Source organism: Lissotriton helveticus, chromosome 3_1 (assembly GCF_964261635.1).
Source record: "Lissotriton helveticus chromosome 3_1, aLisHel1.1, whole genome shotgun sequence".
In the NCBI taxonomy this organism is placed as follows: Eukaryota; Metazoa; Chordata; class Amphibia; order Caudata; family Salamandridae; genus Lissotriton; species Lissotriton helveticus.
In genome coordinates this window covers 282681145-282707963 of record NC_136061.1, presented here as the reverse complement: position 1 = coordinate 282707963, position 26819 = coordinate 282681145, and the positions used below count along the sequence as shown (strand labels likewise).

Here is a 26819-nt window from a genome sequence, read left to right as displayed (position 1 = left end):
AACATAGCAAAAAAGGCCTTCACCCAATGCTATCTCCAGGTAGTGGACACGGCAACAAGACATTCACTGAGTAAAATGAGAAGGGAGGATCCAAATGTTGAAAATCTTATAGGAATCAAAGTGATGTTTCTCACCTCTGCTTTTTCCCCTTTAGAGACTTGTCTGGAGACGGGAAATTAGAGGCGTTAGAAGTCTTTGTCGCTCTTACTGCTTTGAGAACAAACAAAAATTAGGAATGCAAAAAAGAATACGTTCACCTCCGACAATTCTAGTAAATAAGGCACTGGTTCTCGCACACATTTTGAGAAGACAAGCATAAGGAATTACAAAACAACCAAAACCAAATTTCACCTCCACCCATCCCCATTAGTGCAACAGCTGCATGCGTCAGATAAGGAAAATACATTTAATTCAATTAATTTACCTATTTAATTCCAAGAATAAGAACGTCTCAATAAAGGTACCTCTTTCAAATTAACATTATAAACACCACTCTCGGTTCTAATTTTAAACAACATCCTTAAAATCCTCCACTTAGCACCAATAGCACTCTGGCCCTCAGTACAAGTCCAAATCCTGGGGTGGGACATTGAAAAAACGCAAGATAAACCTACGAAACTAAAGGAAAAGCCGCCTGTCAATGAGAATATATGGATGCAACTGAGCAAAATGGATTGCAACAGGCGCTGTATCGATGGCTCGATTGAACAGATCTTGCTGAGTGCAACTACTATGGGTGGAAGCAGACAGCTGAAAGCACATAGATAGCTGTGTCAACCGTTCGAAGGTCGGGGTGTGAATGCAAGCTTGGGGGCAAAGGCACTGCAACTGCAATTCTGGATTTGTGCCTTGGAGCTAATCTATTTTGAAAACTATCAAAGGACGCTTTGTATCAGTCTGGCCCATCTCATTTTAAGCCACAGAGCAGGGCAGTCAGCAGTGGAAACCAATGTAGTAAAGTTTTATTTCCACTGCCACAATGCACAGCACTACAATATCATATATACGCCACGCCAAGTGGGGCTGAATTCAGCAATTTGTCATGGTATGGTGGTCCATTCCTAAATGCTCTTTCAGGTTTGAGGCATGATATCATGAAAAATGGTACCATAACAAATAACCCGGACGCTAGATTACAAAAAAAAAAAAATGCACTGCCTCAAAATTTAAATCATATGCTGGTGGTCATTTCTTGGTGTCTGGATTGAAAATGTAGAGTCTTTTGCACCAGTTTAGAAGGAACACACAATGTATAAACATGAAAACCACTAACCATGTTTGGAACCTGCTATGCCACTGCCATCTAACTATCTTGTCTTGTTTAACACTAAAGTCTTGCTTTGTGAAGAAAGGGACACCTGCGTGGCACCAGAGCTAGATAGGTAAAGCTCCAGCGCTAACGCTGAAGTGCAGCCAGGTGCCCCTAAGTACATTTACTGCTCCAAGTCGTGCGAGAGGATGGTGGTAAATGTGCCATGCCTATGCACATGGATAACATCTGGTCAACTATTACATTGCTGATCTCCTTTCAGCTGCATGCATACAAGCACAGCATTCACAATTTAATAAAACATTGCTTCTCAAACTGCATCTAATCTAATCTGAAATGATCAGCTTTCGAACAGCTTCTCACAGGGGTTAGCGACGGGGGGGCTAAGATAATGAACAGTGGGGACGGAACCGTCTTCAATGTCTGAGTCAAAATTATTGATGATCACTTCCATTAGTAATTCAACACTGTTAAATGTTGCATTTTTTAACACATTTTGGTAGTAAACTTCGAAAGAACTGAAATGTTATGTATTTGTTTCAGTTTCTGAGACAATCAGCTGATGGCCCAGTTGAATTGGTTGCAGCATAACGAGACTTAAAAAATATTTTGATACGATTTGACTGATCCCCCACCCCTCAAGCTGCATTAGAAAATTGTAGGCTAATGGAGAAGTTTAAGTTCATTTGTTTAGTTAATGTTATTTTCATATTTCATTTAACAGCACACATTTCCTTTAAAATATTTGCAGGATTGGATGGTAGTACACGCGACGTCTCATGCTCTCATGGGCAAAACACCTTGGGTCTAATTAGGATGACGGTCGGAAAGCCAATTACGGCGGTCGGAATTCAAACCAGCCGGTCATTCCGACTAGTCGGAAACCCTCCATTATCCCTTACGGAAGGTGTTTACTCCATCGGGATTATGATGTTGCTTTCCGATAGGCTTTCTTTGTCAGCCTACTACCGTGGCCTCCGGTTGGGGGCCGAGGGGGCACTTATTGTGCCTCCCTGTACATCCCAGCACCGTGCGGCAGGCACTGTGTGGTGCCAGCCACAAGGTGCAGGAATTTACAGTGACACCCATTTCTCTATGGGAGTCTGTGCTGCGGTCGGTTTCCGACAGCTGCACAAGCTCCTCAAGGGAAATGGGAGTCTGCGACCGCACCATGAGCAGTTGCATTGTAATTGCAGTTTTGGACCTCTTATCCGAGGTCAGACAACCTTGAAACTGCAGGGATGTCAGTTGGAGTTAACTCTGACCGACATCCTAATTAGGCCCCTCATGTCTATGTATTGTAATACATAGGATGTTAAATTTGCACTGCATAATACAGAACAGTCCAAAGAGCCAGCTCCTATCAAATATTCTAGGAACTGATATGCATAAGATACAATAAACATTTGGCATTAAGATGGCTGTACAACAACTCAAAGCACCAAAAGCAATCACCAAGAGTGAATATTTATAGTGTCGACACAACAAGGACCAGCTATCTAAAGTTTCAACATGTCAATGAGTATTGGTAGCAGCAGAATATAATACCATTTGTGAACATATCTACCAGCAGTGACTCAGGAATGCCTGAGCTGGTCTGGGATTTATTTACAAATGTTTTGATGGCACAGTAAAGGCATTTCAGTATGATTTTCGTAATGGTTGGTGCTATCATGAAGTAAGACTTCTTATGTAAATGTCCAATAACGATGTGACACATTTATTGCTGTAAAATGCATACAATGTGCTTCTAAAAAGAGTGGTAAGGATTAATAGGAGAAAACAATCGGAAAAAGTTTTTATCAACAAGAGTAGGCCATGTGAACAAATGAGAGATACAGACTTACTAGGGTCGACCATGTTATGGTATTCAGAAAAGTGGGTCCTAGGAACTGGCCTTACATATTGCCCTTTTGCTTACCTTACTCTCTACCCCCAGCAATTAAAGAGGTGACATCAGTGCATCCAGAAGCCAGCTAACTATTACTGCCTCTCTACCTCTCCACCTAGCCTTCTTCAGCTTTGGACACCATGCACAATGTAGGGCATAGGGAGCACAATGTAAGTCACATGGATAATCACGAGATCTCACGGTTGACACTGTGAAACAGGTGGGCTGTTTCCTGCTCTCGGTGGCACTCTGCCCACCCAGGTACTTAAAAAGTGCACCAATTTCTAGATCTCTGTAGTTTCCTGATCGTATCCCAAACTTCTACTACGTTCCTTTTCCTGTTCTTGCTGCACTCACCTACTCCACATTATTGCTTCTTTTCCTTCCCTGTGTGTTTCTTGGTCAAACTCCTACAGATGGCTTACTCATAGAGCACTATTTATTCTGGTTTGGGGAAGACCATTCCATCAGCAAGGCTCCTTTCTCATTCCCAACAGTGTGGCTTCTCCTTTTCTCAATCTTGGTCAATATTTTCTATTTCTCCTGCCACATCTCCCTGTTCCAAGTGTTTTGAGGTCATCTTATGGTTGTTTAAAGAGCTGTGTAAATAAGAACAATTAGAAACCGTTCCTCTTAGGCCAGCCAATGCCAACAACCAAGGTCCCTTTGGATTGACATTTTAAGTTGCTTACTTCAAAGAAAGCTAAGTTTCTCTCACTTGCTTTCACTCTTGGTTGTACAATCTCTTTCGGCCTTTCTTTCCGTCGCTCGCTCTCTCTGGGCCTCTATCTTGGTCTTTTCACAGCAGCAAGATGGACAACTAGTTAATTTAGAGAGATTTATTTTTCTCTCATCCCTTCCTCACTCCATTTTCTTTCTTCCCCACCTCTCGCTGTACCGTCCATTACCCTTTATCCTAACTATTTCTTCCACTGCTACTCATCCTCCAACCCCATAGCACCTACTTTCTCCATCGACATCTCTCTTGGCAATTCTCATCCTTCTCTTCTCATTTGGACCATAACCATCCCCACAACCGGTGGTTATTTTTTAAAGCGATTTCTGAGTAGTGGACACCAGAACTCATTTTTGTTATCATCCGGCTGTGAAACAGAGCATGAGAAAGAAAGGCAGAAAAGGGAGAAATAAGGAGAAAGATAGGAAAATAGTGACAAATGGCAAGAGCAGAGATGACAAAGAAGTTACATGAGTGAGATAAAGATGCTGGAAGTGTAAGGTGGCGAAGAAAAGAGGCATGAGGTGTAATCAAAACAAGGCTGCCCTGGTATTCATCAACCCTGGCATTTAGCAGTGCTGTGGTAAGCTGTTAAAAAACTTTTGGTACCTTCATTATTTATTTTCTTTAACAAATTCAGTTCTGCAGAGAACCATTTTCTTCAGCAGCCCTTCGACTGCTATCCACCAATCTTGCCTTCAACTTTCTTCTCACTATCCTTCTCTTGTCAAAAATTGTCCTTAACCTCCACTCCAACCCTTCCACTTCATTCTTTCTTCGCCCTTATCCTCTCAGCACTTCCTCTCCTAATATTACTAGGTTCTCAATCTTGGCAAATATGTTTTAATTTTATATTTATTTTTCTCAGCATAGTGAATCTTTCAAGTGGACTGAAAACGCGATTTGCATTCGACAATCAGCAAAGTTTCATAAATGTGCCCAACCTAAATGGAAATGGTATAGGTGGTCCGATTGTCTCCAAGTTTCCTCCAGGATGCAGCTTAGGGTTAATTTAGCTCCTAAGTGTCTCAGGGATGGTGCAGTGTGTCAGCAGTCAGTTTAGCGCTGTACGGTTCAGTAATAGTGGATCCAGTAATGTGGTACCTGCCAGTGAACGCTGTTCCAGTGTGATCCCTTTGATATGTTTGTTCTGCTTGTATCCACGAACGGAGCATAAATGCTAGAGTGGCTGCTTGTGGAGGAAGCTTCGGTTTCAGCACTCCTGAGACTATCTTCTTTGTGCTGTCATAAGTATAACACAGCTGTTAGTAAGTTTCAAGGTCACCCGAGTACTTCACTAAGTCCTATTGAGAGGCAATGGATGTTAATTGCTGATCAGCTCAATGGTACTTATTTTAGTGCCCTCTGAAGAATGTAAGGCTGAGTTGCCACCCCAGCATTCTAACGCGTGTCTATGAGAGTCAAGATGCATTGAGTCAATCTATTAGCTTACTGAGCCACCAGTGCAAAACATAATCATTACTACCCACATAGTCTGAGCAGAGAATAATGTCTAGCTATTGAAATGACACAGAAATAATACAGTACTTTGACTGCTAATGATATTTCTCACCCGCAAAATTGGCTATAAAACAAAATCAAGCAACAGCAGGGGAGTGGCTGGCAGGGGACCAGAATGGTCACATTTTGTTGGCACTTCAAACTGGCTCCTGTTTTCTTGGTGATGCATGTCCTCAGAAAAGCTTGTTATTGCTTTGGAGGGCATGTGTTCAGGGTCATGGCTGGATCTCTGCTGGAGGTTCTATTTGGCTTGTAAACTGACCTGTGCATCAGCGCTGGCTGAATCACAGCCGGTGGTGGCAGTCGATGTGTAGTTGTTATCCTAATCTAAGTTGGGGCAGAAGGAGAAGTATCGATATTGCCTTCAGCTGTAGAGTGCTGCAGAACATTGCAGACTGAACTGGTGTCATGGTTTAAATGAGACTGTGGCCAGGCCCTGAGGCACTCCAAGTGAGCACGCTGGAGGAGCAGAATTGAGAGGTGGCACAGTTTCCCTGTGGTTTGTGGCCGCGACTCAACACTCTCTGGGACTACAGCTACTAGTGCCACTGATACTAGATTTGTTGTACCCTTTACCTACTGAGATTCATTAAGTGATCTGGAAGGCAAATAACTTTTTTTACCAAACCAAAAAAATCTGAGATGGGTAGAGGAGGCGTTGTATTAGTAGAAGTGGAATCTGATAACTGGAGAAATATGATTTGGTGTGAGGCAATTCTTATGAAAATGGTTCGGCTGGTGGAAAAGCATTTTGTGTTTTTTATCAAGGATCTGCATCCCACTACACTCACCAGGAAGTTAGCACTACTAGAGGCTATAAGACATTGTGTCAGGGGGGTTTGCAGCTTTATGCTGCTTCACTGTCAGCGTAAGTATTGACCATTGGGAGAAAGAGGTCTATCTTTTTACAGGTTGACTCTGCAAATAAATTTCAAGGAAGCTTAGGGTCAGGAACTGGATGACTTTATGTGTCTCACTACAAATGAATATTGTGGTCCGGTTCAAGTACATTAGGGTATTTTTTTAATGTATTTAAAATTGTATTTATTGGAATTTATCAATAAAGAACATACAACATCAAGGGAGCACAAACACAATTGTCCATTTGGTGTTTAAGTCACACAATTTCATTTGACAATACACAGAGTATTTATAATAATGAGCCGGAGCAAATACATCGACATAAAGCAGATTTGAATTGTCTTTACACTATGTCTGCTGATAAACTAGGAACGTTGGTCAATCTTCACCCTGTATGTAACCCTTGATCGGAATCATTAAAAGCAGACAAAGGGGAGTCATGTTGGTGAAGGAAAAAATAGGAAGGGTTCCCAGATGTCCTTAGGTCGGAGCGAAAGGGCATTCATTTCCAATAGTTTGTTAGTTGCTCTTGACAATATGTAACTTCATGCCGCTAGGCCCTGTATGTAGGCCCTGGTCTCCTCTCCAATGGGTAGCCACCCTGCATTTTGCTAGTAAGAGCATGGCAGGGAGTTGACGGTGAGAGGCAGGTATGTCCGAGATGTACCCAAGGAGTCCCACCAAGGGGGAGAAAGGTGGCATGTGTCCTGTATTCGCGTGTTATGACTGTAAATATTTTCACCCAAAATTATGTCACCTTCGGACACAGCAATGACAGATGTATACGTTGAGGGTGCTTCAATGTCCTGAATGTGCCCTAGGTTTCGGGAGTTACTTTGTCATGGCCAAAGGAACGGGGACACTTCTTAGTGGGATATGAGAGGGTGCCTAGCATGCTTCAGTTATGTTTTTCTGTTTGTTATCACTCTGCTCTAGCCTCTCTTATACAACCTTGATTGAGCCACAGTGAAGACTATGTGACCTACCTTTCTGACACATGCTCGATTAGAATTAGTTTGTAGGTGCCTAATTACTTTTCCTTCATTTTGTTGGACTTAATTTTTTGAGTTTGATTCGGAGATTTTTCTGAAATGTGCCACTGAGATCCGTGGATTTTTTTTTTACCTGACAATAAATGCATTTAATAACCCCCCCAAAAAAATATTTGGTGAATATGCCCTACAGTGGCATTTAATATGGGATGATATATAAAGCAACTGAAGATCTAATAGGGGATAGTGTGGGGTAAAATCCACCTGAGAAGGAATGTCATGGGTTTTGACACTCAAAATGTGCATATCAAGGCAATGAACTGGTGGTTTCGTTTAAAGGCTAGAGTTGCTAGCGGTGATTCAGTTTGCATGTGAAGTGTACCAAAAAGCAATCTAATAGTTTCTTGACTGACCCATCCAATTACACCTGTGTTACTAACAGTTGCTGCCACTCTGAGAAACAATGATCACAGGCAGATTTAACAGGTGCCAGGAGTAGAAAGATGCACCCATGGAGTCAGGCCTAAGAACTGTAGTATAAGAGTATCCTACTATAATGAAAAATAAACCCTGAAACTAAATGTAAGAGTCCAGTGCTTCTCTCTGTAATAGTCAGCGGTCTCCTGTGTGCTCACATGTGCCTGCCCCAGGAAAGAAAATGTGCAGGTTAACGGAATAGGGTCCTCGGGTGTTCATTGTAACTTTAGAGAAAATATGGTTTCTTTTCAGTAAAGGTGTCCATGTCAATGTCCTGCTTATTTGCACATTGCTCTGTTTTAAACAAAACGATCTTTCACCTACTTTGCCTTCTGTCTTCACTTGCCGCCTGCACCCCGATCCACCATGGGGCTCTCCCGATTATTGTGGAGGGTGCAGGCTCACAGAGGCAGACAGTCTTTCCTTGCAGCCTATATCTGCCAATGTGCTTCCCGCCGTGCAGCGGACGCGCGCAGAAGGCGCGCCAATGGCAAGCCCGTCTGCGGCCGGCCGGGCCAGGCAATATGCCCATTTCCCCCTCCGTTACTCCTCAACAGAGCTCAACTCCCTTCAGGGGAAATGGGCCATCAACCCAGAGACTAGGAGACTCTTAGACACACTTGGGATTTCGTCCCGCAAAAACACTACTTGCAGTCCCACTGCCTATCTCCCCGTCCACACGCCACCTATCAACACGAGGGACGTCCTCCCCATCACCTCTCCCCCTTGTATAAGAGCTAGTCAGGACAAACTGTCCATTTGGTATCTTAACACTCGCTCTATGGTTTTTTATCTCCTAGACTCCATCATACCAGATATTCTACTCTTATCAGAAACATGGCTAACAGCCGAATCCACCACCGACATTTTGGTCGCAACTCCGGACAACTACTATGTTCTCCAGGTCAACAGGCTTGAGTAAAAAGGGGGGGGGGTATTGTGGCCATAATTTCTCAGTCATATAATATCATCTCTCACCACATCAACAATCCCCTCGGTTGACAGCCTTCTTTTTAAGTTTGAATCTAAAGGTTCCTCATTCACCTGTGCGTTATTCTACAGGCCCCCGACCCATATGCCCAATTTCCTGCAATCTTTTGGTAATCTGATAGCTGAGCTGGCGATCAACCATGCAAGAATCTTGATTATTGGCGTTTTAACTACTGGCCACTTGACCCGCGTGACAGCCCGTGCTCGGTAGAATTCTCTGACCTGCTGAAAGGAATGAACTTCTCCCAGCACATCAAAGTACTCACCCACATTAAAGGACACACCCTGGATCAGGTCTGGACCTCCAACCTTGACATCACTGACCTACAAATCGCTCCCTGCACATGGTCTGACCACCAATTTATCTCCTTTTTCATCCCCAATAACCCAGTCTCTAAAGCCCCCTCACCAGATCCTCCTATGGTCAAGAATTGGAGCCGGGTGGATAGCACAGCTCTCTGCTCCTTCCTATCCACCTCTGTGCCTTGTTCCTCTCAGCTCACAGGCCCTTCGGTTTGGCCGCACACTCAGGCAGAAAACATCAATGCATGGCTGGCTTCGGCAAGAGACCGATTCGCTTCTCTGATAAGGCTCACAAACAAGAGGCCTCATGACGCTCAGCGCTGGTTCACCAAGGACCTTAAGGATAAGAAACTTGCATTGCGCCAAACCGAAACTAGGTGGAGACAAGACTACAGCCCCCTCAAAAAATCAATTTTTACATCAGCCCTTAAAGATTACAAAATTGCCACTCGCTTCCAAATCTGACTATTTCTCCTCGGAAATCCTGGAATCCACTAACAAAGCCAGGGTCACTGTAAAACCATACCCATCACAAACCCTCTGTGACTCCCTTAATTCCTACTTCAGCAACAAAATTATCAATATCAAAACCAGTATTGCCAAGGCCACCTCACCCCCTGGTCCCGGTCATGCTTATCATAACCCTTTCCTCTTTTCCCTCTGATTACTCAGGAGGTCTTCTTTTCCCTCCTTAAAAAGGTCCGCTCAGGCTCTCCCAGGGACAGCTGCCCTCCTCACATCGCCCGGGAGATATTTCTTGACATTCCTGAACCTCCTTTATTGCTCCTTAACAATTCCCTCACCTCGGGCATTGTTCCCAACATCTTTAAGACAGTGGAAGTTGCACCTATCCTTAAAAAAGCAGGCGCTGACCCCCTGGTACTCAGCAACTTCCGCCCAATATCGCTGCTTCCATTTTTGGGTAAAATCCTGGAGGCTTATGTTGCTAACTGCCTGAGCACATTTGTGGAACACTCCCACTATCTAGACCCTCACCAAGCAGGTTCAGGCCCGAACACTCCACTTATTGCTCCTTAACAATTCCCTCACCTCGGGCATCATTCCCAACATCTTCAAGACAGTGGAAGTTGCACCTATCCTTAAAAAAGCAGGCGCTGACCCCCTGGTACTCAGCATTTTCCGCCCAATATCGCTGCTTCCATTTTTGGGTAAAATCCTGGAAGCTTATGTTGCTAACTGCCTGAGCACATTTGTGGAACACTCCCACTATCTAGACCCTCACCAAGCAGGTTCAGGCCCGAACACTCCACTGAGTCCATTATCTTTAACATCGACTCTTCACCCTCCTCTATGGAGAACTTTCAATCAACTATGAACTTCATCAGTAACTGGATGAACCTGAACCAGTTAAAGCTTAACCCCGACAAGACGGAGCTGGTCCTTACAGGGTCCTCAGCAAATCCGGGGAATTCTAACTTCTGGCCCCACTCCTTGGGATGCCCGCCTTCCCTAGTCAGCTCGGTCAAGAGCTTAGGAGTAACCATTAGTAGAGATCTTTCCATGAAGGCCCAGATCAATTCGGTGGTTTCCGTCTACTTCTTCCACTTGCGAAGAATTCGGAAAATCTGCAGATCTCTTTCATCTGAGGCTCTTATCCAAGTTACACTGGCCCTAGTAATGTCGCGTATTGATTACGTAAACTCACTGTACGCCAGAATCCCTGCATATCAATCACGCCGGTTACAAATGGTACAGAATCAAGCCGCTAGGCTTGTCCATGGCCAGCCGAAATTCAGCCACGTGAAACCCCTGTTAAAGAGACTGCACTGGCTCCCAGTGACCCAACAAAGCCTCTTCAAACTTGGCTGCCTGATTCACAGAGCCTTGTCTTCCCACTGTCCTATTTTTATCGCTTACAAAATACAGCGCTACACTCCATCTCGCGACCGACTCTCCTCCAGCTCAAATCTTCTGACCCCTTGTCTATTCAAACGGAAAAAACTTGGTGGCTTAAGATTCTCATCCCTGGCACCACAGCTCTGGAACTCCCTCCCCCGGGGACTGCGCCAAGTCTCCTCCTACTCTCAGTTTAGGAAATCGCTCAAAACATGGCTTTTTTCCCTGGCCTATAACTAGTTCCCCGCCCCGCCACACCTGTCAATGCCTTTCCACCTAAGCGCCAAGAAACCGCTGTTGTATGTGCGCTCAATAAATAATTTTATCATCATCATCATGCATATATGATATGTGGGTGTAGTCAATAAGACATTTGTGACTTGGTCCATGTCTTGCTTTTTACATTTTCAATCAAGCTTCTTTGTGCAATGCATTTTGCTGTGCTACAAGTATAAATGCAATTGCAAAACAAGGTAAAACATGCTGTACACATTTTTTATCTTTTCTTTCAAGTGCAAAATCCTTCCCAAAATGTTTCTGTTTTAAATTCTGTCTCCCTTTCTTGATTACATTTTAATGGAACCTTGTCTTTTGTTAAAGTGCCCCTGCTGCATATTTGTGACTGAGGCCGGGAAGTGGTAAAAGTGCTTCCATTCCTTTCTCTGTACATGTAGAGTCCAATATGCTTATGGCCGTTTTGTAAGTGTAAGAGAAGAGAGCGGGCGCAGGGCTTAGAAAGGAAAGAATAAAAACAAGCCTTTGTTAAGCATTAAATATCGTCTGACAAGTCCAGTAGAATATTTTAGTTGTTGCAGACTTCGTAGCCAGCAGCCCCAAACCAGTCAGCCCTGGCAGGAGGTGGGGCTAAAGCCCTCTTAGCCCAAAGGTCTTTGCACGAAAAAGCGAAAAAGCCCAGCCCAGCTAAAAAGCTGATGACTATGGAAGCCTTAAGTCCTAGCCCTGTTCCCCACCTGACCAAGCTGTGTGAGGCTCAGTAAAAAATGTTTTCTCATTGTGCCGCATATCCCTGAGCTGACAAGTATGGGCATGTGCATAAACAGAAAAATGTCCATTGTTAAGTCCAGGTAAAAAAAAAAACAACTGCACGAAGCTGATTCTATAATGAGCCTCCCACCACCAATGAGAAAGCCAGGCTATGGCGCCAGGTTGAGAAATAAAGTCGCTTGTTGCAGCTCACAGGTGCAGCTTAGAGCCCCTATTTATATCAAAGATAAAGCCAAGCTGGAGGTGAAATCTCGCGCTACTCCTTGCGTCGCGTGGTCAATATCCTGGACCAAGAGTTGAGCTTGATAGTGGCAGCATAACACCACTGCACCCCCTGACTCTGGAAAAGGAACTATGTGCTCTCCATCACTGTCAGGGAACATTGCTTTGCTACGGACCTGAACGCTGCTCAGAGAGGGTTAACAAAATGTTTATTTCAAGCCTGCCTTCAGAGTTGAAAATAATGTGATCAGTAATGAATTTTGCGTAACATTAGGTTGTATAAATGGACAGACAAGCGCAGACAACAAGTGGCCAGGAGTCAGGGCTAATCTAATGATGTAAAAATAGAGACAGCACCAATTACACTAGGGCCCAGCCCCGAGCTGCTGCAGGGACTGCAAATGAATAGGTACAAATCAGATTACCGACTAATAGACGTGCTGCAAGGGGGGGCAGTCAATGCTAAATGTATTAGGGTCTTGTGACCTCCCGGCTCCGAACAGCACAATCCTAAATTTGACTTCCATACTTTTACCCCTTTAGAAATCAAGGCGACTCTTATTCACTTAAGAAAAGGAAACCAAGACAGTCCTGCCTGCAATTGCATGAAAACGTTGGATCTTCCGTTTTTTCAATATGTACTGCCCTCTGGCAGTGAATACATCAATATCTCCAAAAGGCAAACATTCTAGCTTCTACTATAAGATTGCTTATGCTCGGCATCAGTCCGAACCAATGAACAAGACACTAATGAAATTGGGCTAGAAAAGGAATTGTAATTCCCTCTTTAAACTTTCTTTGCCTTCCCTTATCCTCTGTGGCGAGGCTCCTGTTGTCAGTGTTTCTAATTTTGGGACTATGCATACAATCGAAGAAGGCAAAGAACTTCATTCTATGTAACATGATTTCAGCCTGAAGATAGAGAGCAGGGAGAAGAGACAGATATCAACAACAGGATTTGGCATCTTTGACATCGGTGTAACAACAAAGAAGAAATGCAACATATGCTTACAGGTTAAGTAAACCTTTTAAAAAGAGAGAGTTAAAGAACAAAATGTTAGAAATAAAAAAATATATTTATTTAGTATGGCAAAAGGTAATATAAATACAGACAATAGAAAGCAGCCCATTCCCATGGAATCCCTCGTCTCTCATTTTTAGGTCTTGACTAAAATAGCACATGGGTGGACTCTTGCAAGACCTTTTGTTACCTTACTGGGCGCTTAGAGGCGACCCATTGTTTACCAATGGTTAGCTTCACTGTCACTCTCCTTTGCTTGCTTCTTATTTGTCAGCTTCAGTAGGCTTCTTTCATCTTCATGAGCTTGTCCCTCCCCTGGAGCATGGAAGCATTACTGTGTCTATCCACTTATTTCTTTTGCAGATGCTACTTTTTATTCTCGTTTAAGCACTCTACGAAACTGCGTGTTTTTCAGCTTTCTCCCTTGTGTACTTCTCACCTCCATGTTTCTCCTGCTCACCCTCTGTTGTCCGTGTGTTTGCCCTTCCCCCTATGCTCATTTCTCCATTGTCAGTGTGCCACCCCAGCCCTTCTGGCCCACCCTCCATTCTGTGTACATGTCCACGTGTTTCTCCCAGCCCACCCTCCATTGTCTGTGTGCAGACCTGCTTCCTTCTCTCCCACATTCCCTCCCACTCTGATACAATATGGAGGAAGAGAAGGATGCAGGTGGGGGAGAGGATAGGCGAAAAAGAATGGGGAAGCACAAGACTAAAATAAATCACAAACAGTGCCATAACGTGGCTAGTGCTAATGCACTTTTTTTTTTAAACATTGCTGCGTCATAGTGCTTTATCAAATTCGTTTTAGCCATGCTACACAGCAGTCACTTTACTGTACAGCATGGCTACAATTGACTAGATCTATTGTCTTTACCCTGCTTGTTTACCTCTGTTTTCTATTTCTGAGTACGTATTGGCTTCAAAATTGGAAGTAATTTGATTTTCCATTTTGTAACATACAAATTTAAAGATTAGCTTTCTCTTATTTGTATTTACCAGTCTTTTTACTATTAATTAAATTAGTAGGATTCTGAGGCTATATCGGTGATCCTCCTAGGCCAGAAATGGACGACATATCGGAGTGAGGGGGAGGATGGGGGGAAGAGGGTATGCAGAATATCAACAGGAACATTTATGTTGCAACAAGTATTACTAATGTATGCAGTGTCGCCGACATTTATCTCAATGCATAATGACCAATGTATATGTCATGTGATTATCCAATGCCCTGATTTCTTCTTAATAAAAAGTTTTAAAAAAAATAATAATTTGTAGGATTCTGTAAATAGTGAATTTGTCTTTCCAACAGTATAGGGAATACAGCTTTGCTTAAGAGTACAAAACAAAATATCTTGGAATTAGATATGCCACAAATAGGTTGTAAAATAAACTATTATGCAAAACCAAGAGGAAATGGAGAATACGGGTTCTGTACAAGCGGACATCACTGTCTAGGAAGCCTTTAAGGCAGTAGTAAGGGGCAAGATGTTGGTGCCTAAGGCAGGAAAACAAAAGGAACGTGAAAGAGAGGGATGCGAGATGGAGGAACAATTGACAGAGTGGAAATCACAATATGTGGCTGCAGGAAAGTAGGATCTGCTTTTATGATTACCCCCAATTTTTGCCTGGTGCTATGCTGTTTCTGGCGAGCATCCTGCTAATCAGGACCCCAGTCTCTGTGCTTTCTCCCTTAAATTGGTATGGTAAGTATTTAGGTGCATCCCAGATTGACACTGGTGTACCCTTATAAATCCCTAGTATTTGGTACTGAGATGTACCCAGGGGATAGGTCCCCCATGGGCAGAAGTATGCATTTTGCCACCCATGGGGGATCACTGAAACTGTAACTACAGGCCTGCCATTGCAGCCTGTGTAAGCTGGTGTCTAGCTCCACTTACGACAGACATAGGTTACCCTATATCTAAGGTCACTGCACTTAAAACCTATAAGTCACCCCTAAAGCAGGCCTTTCAATACTGAAGGCAGGGTGCTCGGTTCTAAGTGTGAGGGAGCCACTGTATGAGCAGGACACCCATACAACCTTCGGAGTCCATTCTCCTGGGTTGTAAGTGCATCAGCCAATACGATACATAGGGTGGCCATGCGTCTTTATGCGATGATCATCTCTAAACTGGCTGTAATAAACCCTGTCATGTTTGGTATCAAACATGTTGGAATCATACCCCCAACACCGTTTGTGTGGGAGGTATGATTCCATGCAGTGTAAAGCTCCTCTGGGAGGCCCGCTGTGCTCCTGGTACCTGTCTTCTAGACCTGGACAGCACAACATGGCTGCTGCCGATCAGAGACACGATTCTGCCCTCCTGCTGCTGAGCCAAGCTTGAGCAGGGGAAGGCAGAACAATAGGTGTCCTGTCCAATCCCTCCCCTAGGAGGTAACCCTGAATTATCCCAACCCCTTTCCTTAGGGTACATAAGGCCCTACCTGTTGGTTGGTACCTAGATTCGTCGTGGGACAAGATTCATTTCAAGACACCACTTCTTCTTCAACTGTCTGGGCACTCTGGACTTCGCTGGACCTTGCTCTGGCTCTTGAGACTGCAACTGGAAGACTCCTGCTGCTCCTGGTCTCATCTTCCTGCAAGTCTGCTGCAACGTGTGTGCCCGTGCTCCATACAGAAACCTTACAAGGTCTGTGGACATCCAAGACAACCGAAGGAATCTCCCTTGAAGTGAAGGAGTCACTTCCCTGCAACTGCAGGAACAGCAACAAAGCTGAGTGGTCTACTAAACCTGGGCTCCCAAGGACTCCGAAAGGCTCAGCAACACAGGTGGAGGTTCTTCACATCGTTCGAGGCCTGCCCTGTCCTCTCACCAAGTTTGAGGGCAGTATCCCTCGACATAGCCGCATCGCACCGACTTGCCGTTGCAAAAGCTTGTTGGCTTCCTGCCTCCAAGATCTTCAGGCTCCAAGTAGACCCAACTTCAAGCATCTCCTGTGACCAAGATCTTCGTCCTCATCACATTATTTGCACTTCGGGCCTACTTCTTTGGTGAGCTGCTCGAGGTCCTCTTGCCACTGTAGTGCCTCCGGCATGTGGGTCCTCTTGAGGCTCTTCTTTGATTTCTGTGGGCTCCCATGATTGCTCAGGGTCTGCCCTGACTTCCCTGCTTGTGGAGAGTCACCAGGACCGTGCTGGTCCTGACACTGCACCTTCTTCGCTTTCCACATTGTTTGCAGTTGCCAAGGATTGCTGATGCTCCCGGCGGACACAAACCCTCAGTTCTCAACATCTGACATGGGACAGCTCATGAACGGCTCCCAGCGTTGCCTGGTCCTCACAGCTGCAGTTCCAAGGTCACGTCAACTCTACTGCAACTCCCAACATCGGTGGGTATTCGTCTTCCGTGCCTCCTGGTCACTCCTGAGTGGCATAGACTCTGTCCCCTGCAGGTACTTCTCATCTTGAATCCCCATTTGGGTTCCACTGGACACTTTCACCTTCTCCAGCAACGGCATATTCCTGAAATCCTCCATTGAGTTTGACGGCGGTTTCCGACGCAACTTCACACCTATGCACCTGGCTTCCCTGGTGTAGGTATGCTGGTTCCTAGGGTATTCACGGGTGGGGTGGCGCTCCTATCTTCTGTCTTCCTTGAAATTTCTTCCGGGTCCGCCGGTAAGGAGCCTACTTAAAATTGCAAACGCAACTTGCCCATTGACTTGTATTGAGCCAGCGGTCGTGTTCCCACTCTGCACGCGGCCTCGTGGGGTTCCTGGTTACTTACCAAGGTTGGTTCCTTGGCACTTCTATATCTTCTGGGTATAGTCTTGACTTGAGTTGTGGTTTGCATACCACTATTTTAGTATATGGTTTGGTCTCCCCCTGATGACCACTGTGTATTCGTGCTACATACCTGTTTTTATTGAAAAGTATTGTGTACAATTCACATAGATTAGTTACAGTTACCATAGCTAAACATGTAACTAAAATGTACATTTGTTTCAGGTTTGGGCTGTAAGGGCAGTAAATACTTCCTTGTTTCATTAATTTCAAGCTGTTAAACGCTCTCTCTGGTGAATGGCCCATTAATAAATGCACTGCAGGCTCCAACGAAGTCAAAGCAAGAGCCACTGAGATGCCTTTCGCATACCATATGAGACAAACCAAGGAAGGAATATGCTACTTACCAGTATGCATCTGTTCTTGGCATGTAGGGCTGCTGACATTCATATCTGTGCATAGATCGCCGCCTAGTGTTGGGTCCGGAAGATTGCACATTGTTGTCCTGGAAGAGTCTTCGAAGTATCACGAGATAGGTGGCTCCTCCCTTGGACTACAGTGCGCATGGGCATCCTCTTAATCCTCAGATTGTTTTTTGCCATTGTGGCAGAGATGGAGTATAGTACAGTAAGAGATGTCCATGCAAATAGTGAATGCTGCAAGTGCGACAGGCACCGGGGAGGTGAGTGGGCGATATGAATGTCAGCAGCCCTACATGCCAAGAACAGATGCATACTGGTAAGTAGCATATTCCGTTCGAGGCATGTGGGCTGCTGAATTCATATCTGTGCATAGCATGTATAGCAGTATCTCCCTTAGCGGTGGCTACCTGTGTCAGCTGCAGCAGTCTGGAAAAGAGTTTTGAGAACAGCCTGTCCTACAGCAGCTTGCTGTTTTGAATGTACATCTACACAATAGTGTTTTGTAAATGTATGTGGGGTTGACCATGTGGCTGCTCTACAAATTTCGCGTAAAGGAATATTTCCTAGGAAAGCCATGGATGCCCCTAGCTTACGTGTGGAATGCGCTCTAGGGGGGACTGTTAAGGTGCGTTTTGCCTTCAAATAACATATTTGGATGCACTTAACTATCCATCTGGCTATACCTGATTTTGAAATAGGGTTACCTTTGTGTTGTGGTGAGAAGGCAACAAACAATTGTTTTGTTTTCCGAAATGTTTTTGTTCTGTCTATGTAATATAGCAGAGCTCTTTTGACATCAAGGGTCTGAGTTTTATGATCTGCTCACTGGTTAAGTATCTCTTAGCGCCGGGAAACCCTTTTTGGGTAGCTGTCGCGCTTTACAAACCCAATAAATAAATAAATAAATAAATAAATAAATACATATGCAAGGCCCTTTCAGCTACTGTTTGTGGGTTCTGAAAGAACACTGGCAGTTCTATAGTTTGATTTATATGGAAATGGGATACCACCTTTGGCATGAATTTAGGGTTTGTTCTAAGAACTACTCTATTTGCATGTACTTGAATGAATGGCTCTTGAATAGGTAGGGCTTGCAGCTCACTAACTCTTCGAAGTGAAGTAATGGCAATAAGGAAAGCCACTTTCCAAGTAAGAAATTGTAGTTCGCATGAGTGCAGTGGTTCAAAGGGTGGTCCCATTAGTCTGGTTAAGACAACGTTTATATTCCAGACTGGTGAAGGTGGGTGTCTTGGAGGGATTACGCGTTTAAGTCCTTCCTTAAACGCTTTGATTGCTGGCACCCTAAATAGTGAAAGGTGTTGCCTGTTTTGCAGATATGCTGCTAACGCAGCTAGGTGTATTCTGATGGAAGAAAATGCTAAATTGCACCGTTGGAGGTGCAATAGGTAGAAAATGATGTTTTGAGTGGAAGCATCAAGTGGGTTAATGTCATTGTTATTACAGTAAATGACGAAACGTTTCCACTTTGCTGCATAGCATGCTCTGGTAGTGGGCTTCCTTGCCTCTTTGATAATATTCATGCAGTCTGGAGGCAAGTTGAGGTATCCAAATTCTAGGATTTCAGGAGCCAGATCGCTGGGTTCAGCTGTTGGGGATCTGGGTGTTGGATTCCGCCATGGTTCTGCGTGAGAAGACTGGGTGTTAGTCGCAGTCTTTGATGAGGCACTACTGACAGTTCTAGGAACGTTGTGTACCATGGTTGCCTCGCCCACGTGGGAGCAACTAGAATTAGCGTCAGAGAATGTTGGCGCATTTTGCAAGCCACCAGCGGTATTAATGGAGCTGGGGGAAAAGCGTACGCAAATTTGCCTGACCAGTTCATCCATATATCATTGCCCTGCGACTGCGGATGTGGGAATTTGGCAGCCAAGTACTGGCATTTTGCGTTTTCGCTTGTGGCAAACAGATCTATTTGCGGGTGTCCCCATTTCCGGAAGAATGGTTGGAGCACTTTGGGGTGAATTTCCCATTCGTGCATCTGTTGGCTGTGCCTGCTTAGCAGGTCGGCAACCTGGTTGTCCTTGCCTGGAAAGTGTTCTGCCATGAGAAAAATGTTCCTCTGAATGGCCCATTTCCACATTGCTTGAGCTAGGTGCGACAGCTGTGGCGAGTGTGTTCCTCCCTGTTTTTGAATGTAATACATAGCTGTCATGTTGTCCGTCCAGGTCAACACAGCTTTGTTGCGTAAGTGTGTCGCGAAAGCTTTTAGGGCTAGAAAGATGGCCATCAACTCTAGAAGGTTGATATGCATTTTCTTTTGCTGTATAGTCCAGAGTCCCTGTACTGTGTAGTGTAGGACATGGGCTCCCCATCCTAGTAGGGTTGCGTCCGCTGTTAACACTATTTGTGGGACAGGCTCTTGGAACAGTCGTCCCTTGCAAAGGTTTTGTGGATTCCACCAATGCAGAGAGTTGTATGCCCAACTGGTCACCAACACTAGGTCTACTAATTGCCCGTGAGCCTGGTTCCACTGCCTTGCTTGGCATTCTTGTAGCGGACGCATATGTAGTCTGGCGTGAGGGACTATGAAGATGCACGAGGCCATCATGCCTATTAGCTGCATAAACACTCGAGCTGGTAGTGAGTGTTGGGGTCTGAACTTTTGTATTAATGTTTGCATTCCCTGGACCCGTGCTGTGTTGGGATATGCTTTTGCTGCCAGTGTATCTATTGTTGCTCCCAGGTACTGTTGGACGTGGGAGGGTTGTAGATGTGACTTTGGGTAGTTCAGTGAGAATCCTAAACTGTGCAGTAGGTGTATGGTCTTTGACATGTGGTCGGCATATTGCTGGGCTGATGGCGCGTGTATTAGCCAGTCGTCCAGATAAGGGTACACATGGATGTGTTGCCTTCTGAGATGTGCTGCCACTGTAGCTAGACATTTGGTGAACACTCTTGGGGCTGTTGTAACCCCAAATGGTAGGACCTTGAACTGGTAGTGTTGTCCTTGAATGGTGAACCTCAAATACTTTCTGTGAGCAGGGTGTATTGGTACATGAAAGTATGCATCTTTGAGGTCTAAGGTTGCTAGGAAGTCTCCCTAGCGAAGCAATGGTAAGACTTGCTGGAGAGTGAGCATGTGAAAATGTTCTGACAAAATGTACAGGTTGAGGGGCCTGAGGTCCAATATCGGTCTGAGAGACCCGTCCTTCTTTGGAATTAGGAAGTATAGGGAGTATACTCCTGTTCCCTGATGTTGCAGTGGGACTGGTTCTATGGCCCCCTTTTGCAGCATACTGATGACCTCTTGCTGAAGTAGCGTTATATGTTCCTGTGACATAGGACGGTGCACGGGTGGTATGTTGGGTGGAGTTGAGGTGAGCTCCAGGCAATAGCCATGTTGGATAATTTGCCTGACCCACTTGTCTGTGGTGATATTTAACCAGACTGGCAGAAATTGTTGTATTCTTCCCCCGACTGGTGTTATGTGGTCTGGGGGTAGTGCCAAGAAGTCACTGCTTTGTGTTAGTGGAGGATCTATTTGCATTGCCTCCACGACCTCTTCCCTTTGTATTGTTTCCTCTATAACCACCCCTGCTGGTGTTCTTGTTATATATGGATTGTGTGTTACTCTTATAGTTGGAGGATTGCTGTGATGTCCCTCGTGCTCCTCCTCTATAATTGGAGCGACGAAAGGAGCCCCGGTGTTGCTGGGACTGAAGAGCTCCCATAGACTTTGCCGTTTCTGCATCCTTTTTCATTTTGTCCAGAATTGAATCTACTACTGGACCAAATAAAAAGTCTGGTTTGATTGGCTGATGAAGAATTGTAGATTGGACTTCATTCTTAAAGCCTGGGGGAGAGGAGCTGGCCTAATGGCTAGGGCGCTCGACCTCGGACCTGGCGATCTGGGTTCGAGTCTCGGTAACGACGCCAAAAACCTCTTGTGATTCTGGGCAAATCACTTAATCTCCCCGTGCCTAAAATGAATGTGTGTCCGTCCTCATGTAACGTAACTGGTCCTATGTAAAGTGCTCTGATACCTGATTCGGTTCGGGTCTAGTTCGCGCTATATAAAACTCTGCAAAAAAATTTACAAAACTGATATACGAAGCCATGCGTGGCGTCTTAGTAGCACGCTTGTATTAATGGATCTGGCAGCTGTGTCTGCCGCGTCTCGGGGCACATTTAATGGATGCATTGGTGATGAGCTTTCCCTCTTGTATAAGTTTATCTGCCTGCTGTTTGTAGGGATTAGGTAAGTGTTGGAGAATTTCTTCCAAACTGTCGTAGTGCACTCTATCATATCTGGCTAGCAAGGCCTGTTTATTGGCTGTTCTCCAGGAGTTTGCTGCCTGAGCCGCCACTCTCTTGCCTGATGCCTCAAAGATTTTAGACTCCTTGTCTGGAGGTGCGGCCTTACCAGTAGTCTGTGAGTTTGCACGCTTACGTGCGTTGGATACCACTAAGAAATCTAGGGGTAGCTGACCTTTGATGTATGTAGGATCTATAGGTGCAGCCCTGTATTTTTTCTCAATTCTAGGGTTTATGACCCGTGCCCTAGCAGTGTCCTTAAAAATGTCACTTGCATGTTTTAATACCCCTTTTAACATTGGGAGTGTTTTAACGTGTCTCTCAGATGTTGTCAGTGTATCAAAGAGGAAGTCTTCCTCAATAGCATCAGAGTGCATCTCTACATTGTGGTAGGTTGCTGCTCTATCTAGTAGTGAAATAAATGCTACTGTATCCTCTGTGGGTGATGGCTTAGTAGGGTATACTGCAGGGTCTGTAATGGGCAGAATCCCTTCAGTGTCTGGTTCCCCTCCTCCACCCCATGGCTGTGTGTTTGGCTCTGAAAGTGGGTTTTGTGGATAACCAAAACCTACATCTGCGTCCTGATCTTCATCAGGGTTGTAATCAGAGCGTGCCGGTGAGGTTGGGGCATAAGTAGTAGTAGGCATAGCAGGAGTGATAGGTTCAAAGAATATAGGAGAGGTCGCACAGTCTCTCTTTTTCTTTAAGGGGATCTTGGAAAGGTCTTCAGTTGGTAGAGGTCTTTTCTTTTTGGTATAAACAGTCACTTTACCAGTTTTTGGGTCAATGTAGAGTTTTGACTGGTCCTCTGTGGAGGGATCTGGGTGAAGAAGTTCCTCTTCCACAGTTTGGTTTTTGTCCCTTCGGGTCGACGCTTTTTGGGGCTTCGACCGTTTTAGGTGGTTGGATCAGTTTTTGGTGTTTTTCAACAGGTTTTGTTGGTTGAACTTCCTTGGCTGGCTTCACGACCTGTTTCGGACCGAGCGGTTTTGTCTGTTCGACAGTGTCCTTATGTTGTTTTGGAGCCTGCTGTTTTGGCTCGATGCCCTTTTTCGATTCGATGGGCTTCGGCTCGACCGATTTCCTTTCGTCCACCTTCGGTTTCGGTTTCGGTTCGACAGTAGTTTTGGGCGTAGGCCTTGTTCTGTCATCGGCCGTTTTTTTCCCTTTGTCGATGCCTGAGGCTGATATGCTCGATTCGACGTTCTTTTTGGGGGTCGATTCGACGTGCTTTTGCTTTTGTGTCGAATCGACGTGTTTTGGCTTCGAGGTTGACTGGACGGCCTTCGACTTCGAGCTCGACTCGACTGCTTTGCTCTTCGATGTCGACTCGACGGTCTTTGGTTTCGAAGGTTGCAGTGGTACTGTGGCCTTCGGTTCGATGCCTTGCGGCTTAGATACCTTCGGTTCGACGTAATTCGGTCCGAAGACTGTATTGTCGATTAGTTTCAGTTTCGATGGAACCGATGTTGTGTAAAGTGTCTCAGAGGGCTCTTTTGATATGTTCTTAGCCGGGCGGTATGGCGGGGCTGTAGAACGAGGATGTTGATCTCGGCTAAGGCCTGCTGGCGATGCCTCGACCTGAGTCTCTGATAGAGGTGTAGTGTCTATATGGGGCGTTGTACTCACGGTTCGCCCCTCGCCGTCATCGGAGTCGTCTTCAACTGCTACGATGTCCTGATCATAGTCCTCGAGATCGACTTTTAGTTCTCCCTCTTCGGGGTAATATTTGGAGTCAGGCTCCGAGTATTGTCTGTCGTCTTGATCTGATTCTTCGGCGCTCGCAAGATCTTCTTCGTCATCGAAGATGCTATCGGGCTCTGGCGCCGATCGTAGCATTTCTTGCCTCGCCGCTCGTCGATTCCGAATGGTCTTTTTTGATCGGAACTGGGCACAGGCTAGGCAACTATCTTCATTGTGATCTGGAGATAGGCATTTATTGCACACTGGATGCTTGTCTGTGTGCGGGAGCTTCGAGTTGCACTGAGGGCAGTACTTGAATGGACTTCGTTCCATGGACGTCGGTGTCGAGAAGGCCTCACGGCCCGATTCGACGACTGGAGTGCAACAAAGTTGTAAAAGTGTATCGGCACCGAGCGCTAAACAATACCGACGGATCCGAAGGCCTTTTGGCCTTTAGAAGAGTTTTTCTTGATTCCGAACTTGGAGATTAGGAAAGTACATCCGAACCCAATGGCGGAGAAAAACAATCTGAGGATGGAGAGGATGCCCATGCTCACTGTAGTCCGATGGAGGAGCCACCTATCTCGTGATACTTCGAAGACTCTTCCAGGACAACAATGTGCAATCATCCGGACCCAACACTAGGCGGCGATCTATGCACAGATATGAATTCAGCAGCCCACATGCCTCGAACATTAGTTAACACCACCTTGTGATATAGGGATGTTACAAGAGTTGCATTGAGTACCATAGATTGGTGAACACAGTTTAAGATTCTTTGACGTCTTACTGAATGGGTGAGGATATAGAATCACAGGGCGAATACACAGAAACTTTAAGGCCTCCACGTAAGTTTTAACAACATCCACTGGAAAATCCAGAGTGACACAATGCACAGGCAAGGGCATGTTACAAAAACTGGTTTGCCACCAGCACCAGAAGCATTACCAGTCCTTCTTTGTCTTATCTCAAGGCAGCCTGGTTGCTGACATGCAACACATTTGTGGTGGGGCAGGCAGACAAATTGGTCTTACTCAGTATGTAAATCGGAGGCAGAGAATGGTAATATTCATCAAAAGCCAATGAAGTGTCTTCAGGAATTATATAGGATATCCTCCAATCTACGATCCTACGAGTGTCCTAGCCAGTCATTATCCAATGGAAGGAACTGCAGAATGAATATGACCGTATCAATTTCAACTGTGGGCAAAGAAATGTCAGCATGAGTGTAGGAGAGTAGGGTCTGCTTCCTATGGTCACCCCCACTTTTTGCTGTGATTCTCTGGTTTTTCGACTTTAGTGTGGCTGTAGGCCTGCTAATCAGATCCACAGCCCAGCTGTTCTCTCTCTAAGTTGATACCATGTACTTTAGGTACATACCAGATTGGTTACTGGGTCACTCTTGTGAGCCCCTGTATAGTATATCATAGGTTCCCAGGGCATTGGTGCACCTTAAGCCTACCAGGGGCTGCAGCATGTATTGTGCCACCCCTGGTTTGTCTTCCAAACTGACACCACAGGTCTGTTCACACAGCCTGGGTAAGGTAGTGTAATCACCCCTTAATTAGATATAGTATCCCTATATCTACCTTTACATATAGACACATATACACCTATATGTCACTCCTATGGTAGGCCTCGACAATCCTGGAGGCAGAGTGCTTGGTTTTATGTGAGAGGGTGCCCTAGCATGAGCTGAGCCCTTCTGCAGCATTTGGAACCATCTCCTTATAGCTGTTCTATGATATAGCCATACCATATACTCTTAAGTGCTTTATAATCCTCGCGGTTATTGCTAACTTTGGTTTGGATTTATCAAAACATGTTGTGTAAGGTGTCAAACACTTTGGAATACTACCCCATCGCCAGTCCTGGAGGCGGGGGTAGCATTCCACCCTTCTAGAGGGAGCAGACATGTAGTTACTGCTTTACCCTGTTAAAGTTAAACAGAGCCTCAGCATCACAAAATGGATGCTGCTGCCACAGACACAAGTCTGACCTCCTGCTGCTGGACGAAACTCCGGCAGGGGAGGCCTGGACAATATGTTTCCTGTCCAGGGAGGTGCTGGCACCTCCCCCAGACAGGGGTTTTGTGTATTGGGGCAGGGAGGGCTGCATTCAGTGAATGCTTCTAGACACTGCCTGGGGCACACAAGGTGCTCCATGCACAGCCCAGTTCAAACCGGTTGCTGGGGCACACAGCCCCAGCTCTGGGGCGAAACTGGACAAAGGGAAAGGGGTGTAACCAACCCCTTCTCAGGTCCATCCATAGGAGGGACCTAGCCAGGTAGTCTAGCCCCCATCCTTAGTATAAGTATAGGATCTGTGTCCCTAGGACTTTAGATTACCCTGGACGAATCTTTGAAAGACATATCCTGGACCTTCGACGTTCCATTCTGACTGAAAGACTGACGATATCTCCCTTGTGGTCAAGGAGTGACCACCCTGTTCAAACAGGCACCAACAGCAACTTTGCCGATCTACATTTTCAAGACTCCCGCCGGATCTCGAAGAATCTGCGACACAGGAACTGGACTTCCAGACATCTCTAACCCCGACCCACATCCACAGCAAAGCTGAGACCCGTGGCGGACACCAGAGACGTGGGACCGGAACTCCTGGACATCCTGCATTTTTCAAGCTGCATGCCTTCAACGAGGTATCTCGAAGTTGTGCTTTGGGGTGCTTGAAGCCCCAGCCCCGAGCACCATTTGCACCGAAGCCCCCACACTCTGCAAGTGTTCCGTGGGCCCCGTTTTTGCATTTGAGCTCGACGCGTCTTCCCGGTTCCTAGTCCGTTGGCTAGAGAGCCCCCTGAAGACCTTTCTTTGAATTTAACTTGCTTTCCGGGTTGCTCCAGGCTTGCTCCAGCTTCCTTGAAAAGGAGAAGCGCCACAGACCTTGCCGGTTTGCAACAGAGCCAATCTCGACATCCTGCGTGGGTTGCGGTTGCCAAGGCTTGTTGGGTCCAATCCGGATACCGACACCGCAGTCATCTAGATCCATCATGGGACAGCTCGAATTCAGCGCCTGGTCATCGCCGATGCCTCTGGACCTCGCGGCTGAAGAGACAAGTTCGACTACTTCACCTGAAATCACCCGACATCGCCTGGTTCCTTCCTGGTCACTGGCTAGTGACCCAGACTCTGTCCCTTCTGCTTTCAGGTTCTTCAGTTCTTCGATCCACCCTTGGATCCACCCGGACACTTTTCCTCTGGTTGCCTGCAGCACTTCTTTGCAGCTCTCCATAGAAAACGACGACGAAACCCGACACGAAAAGACACCTATGCACCCGGCTTCCCTGGGTGAGGTAACACGAGTACTCCGGTGCTCCCGTGGATCTTGACTCTCGAAGTGTCGTAGTTTAAGAGGGTTCCATCCTAGTCCATCCGGAAGTGTCCTTAAATTGTATATTTGTAACTTTTACGAACTACATAGAAAGTCAATGGTAACCCGTGCCTGTGTTTAGACACTGCACGTGGTTCTCGTGGGCCTCCTACTTCCTAACCTTTGGTCGATTAGTGTAGCCCCAGCGATTCCAGAGGC

At 45.7% G+C, this 26819-nt stretch overlaps 1 protein-coding gene across 3 annotated transcripts in view; it reads right to left on the bottom strand.

Moving 5' to 3' along the window:
• Window positions 1-26819, bottom strand: part of BCAS3 (BCAS3 microtubule associated cell migration factor) — a 4343716-nt gene that overhangs the window by 112494 nt on the left and 4204403 nt on the right. The window contains exon 24 of one of the 3 annotated variants that reach the window (XM_078679810.1): window positions 135-210. The exons of 1 other annotated variant lie outside the window; for it this stretch is intronic. In XM_078679810.1, the coding sequence (XP_078535936.1) occupies window positions 135-210 (76 nt within the window). The remainder of the gene's footprint in view (window positions 1-134; window positions 211-26819) is intronic. One more of the 3 variants, XM_078679811.1, reaches the window with a different exon arrangement.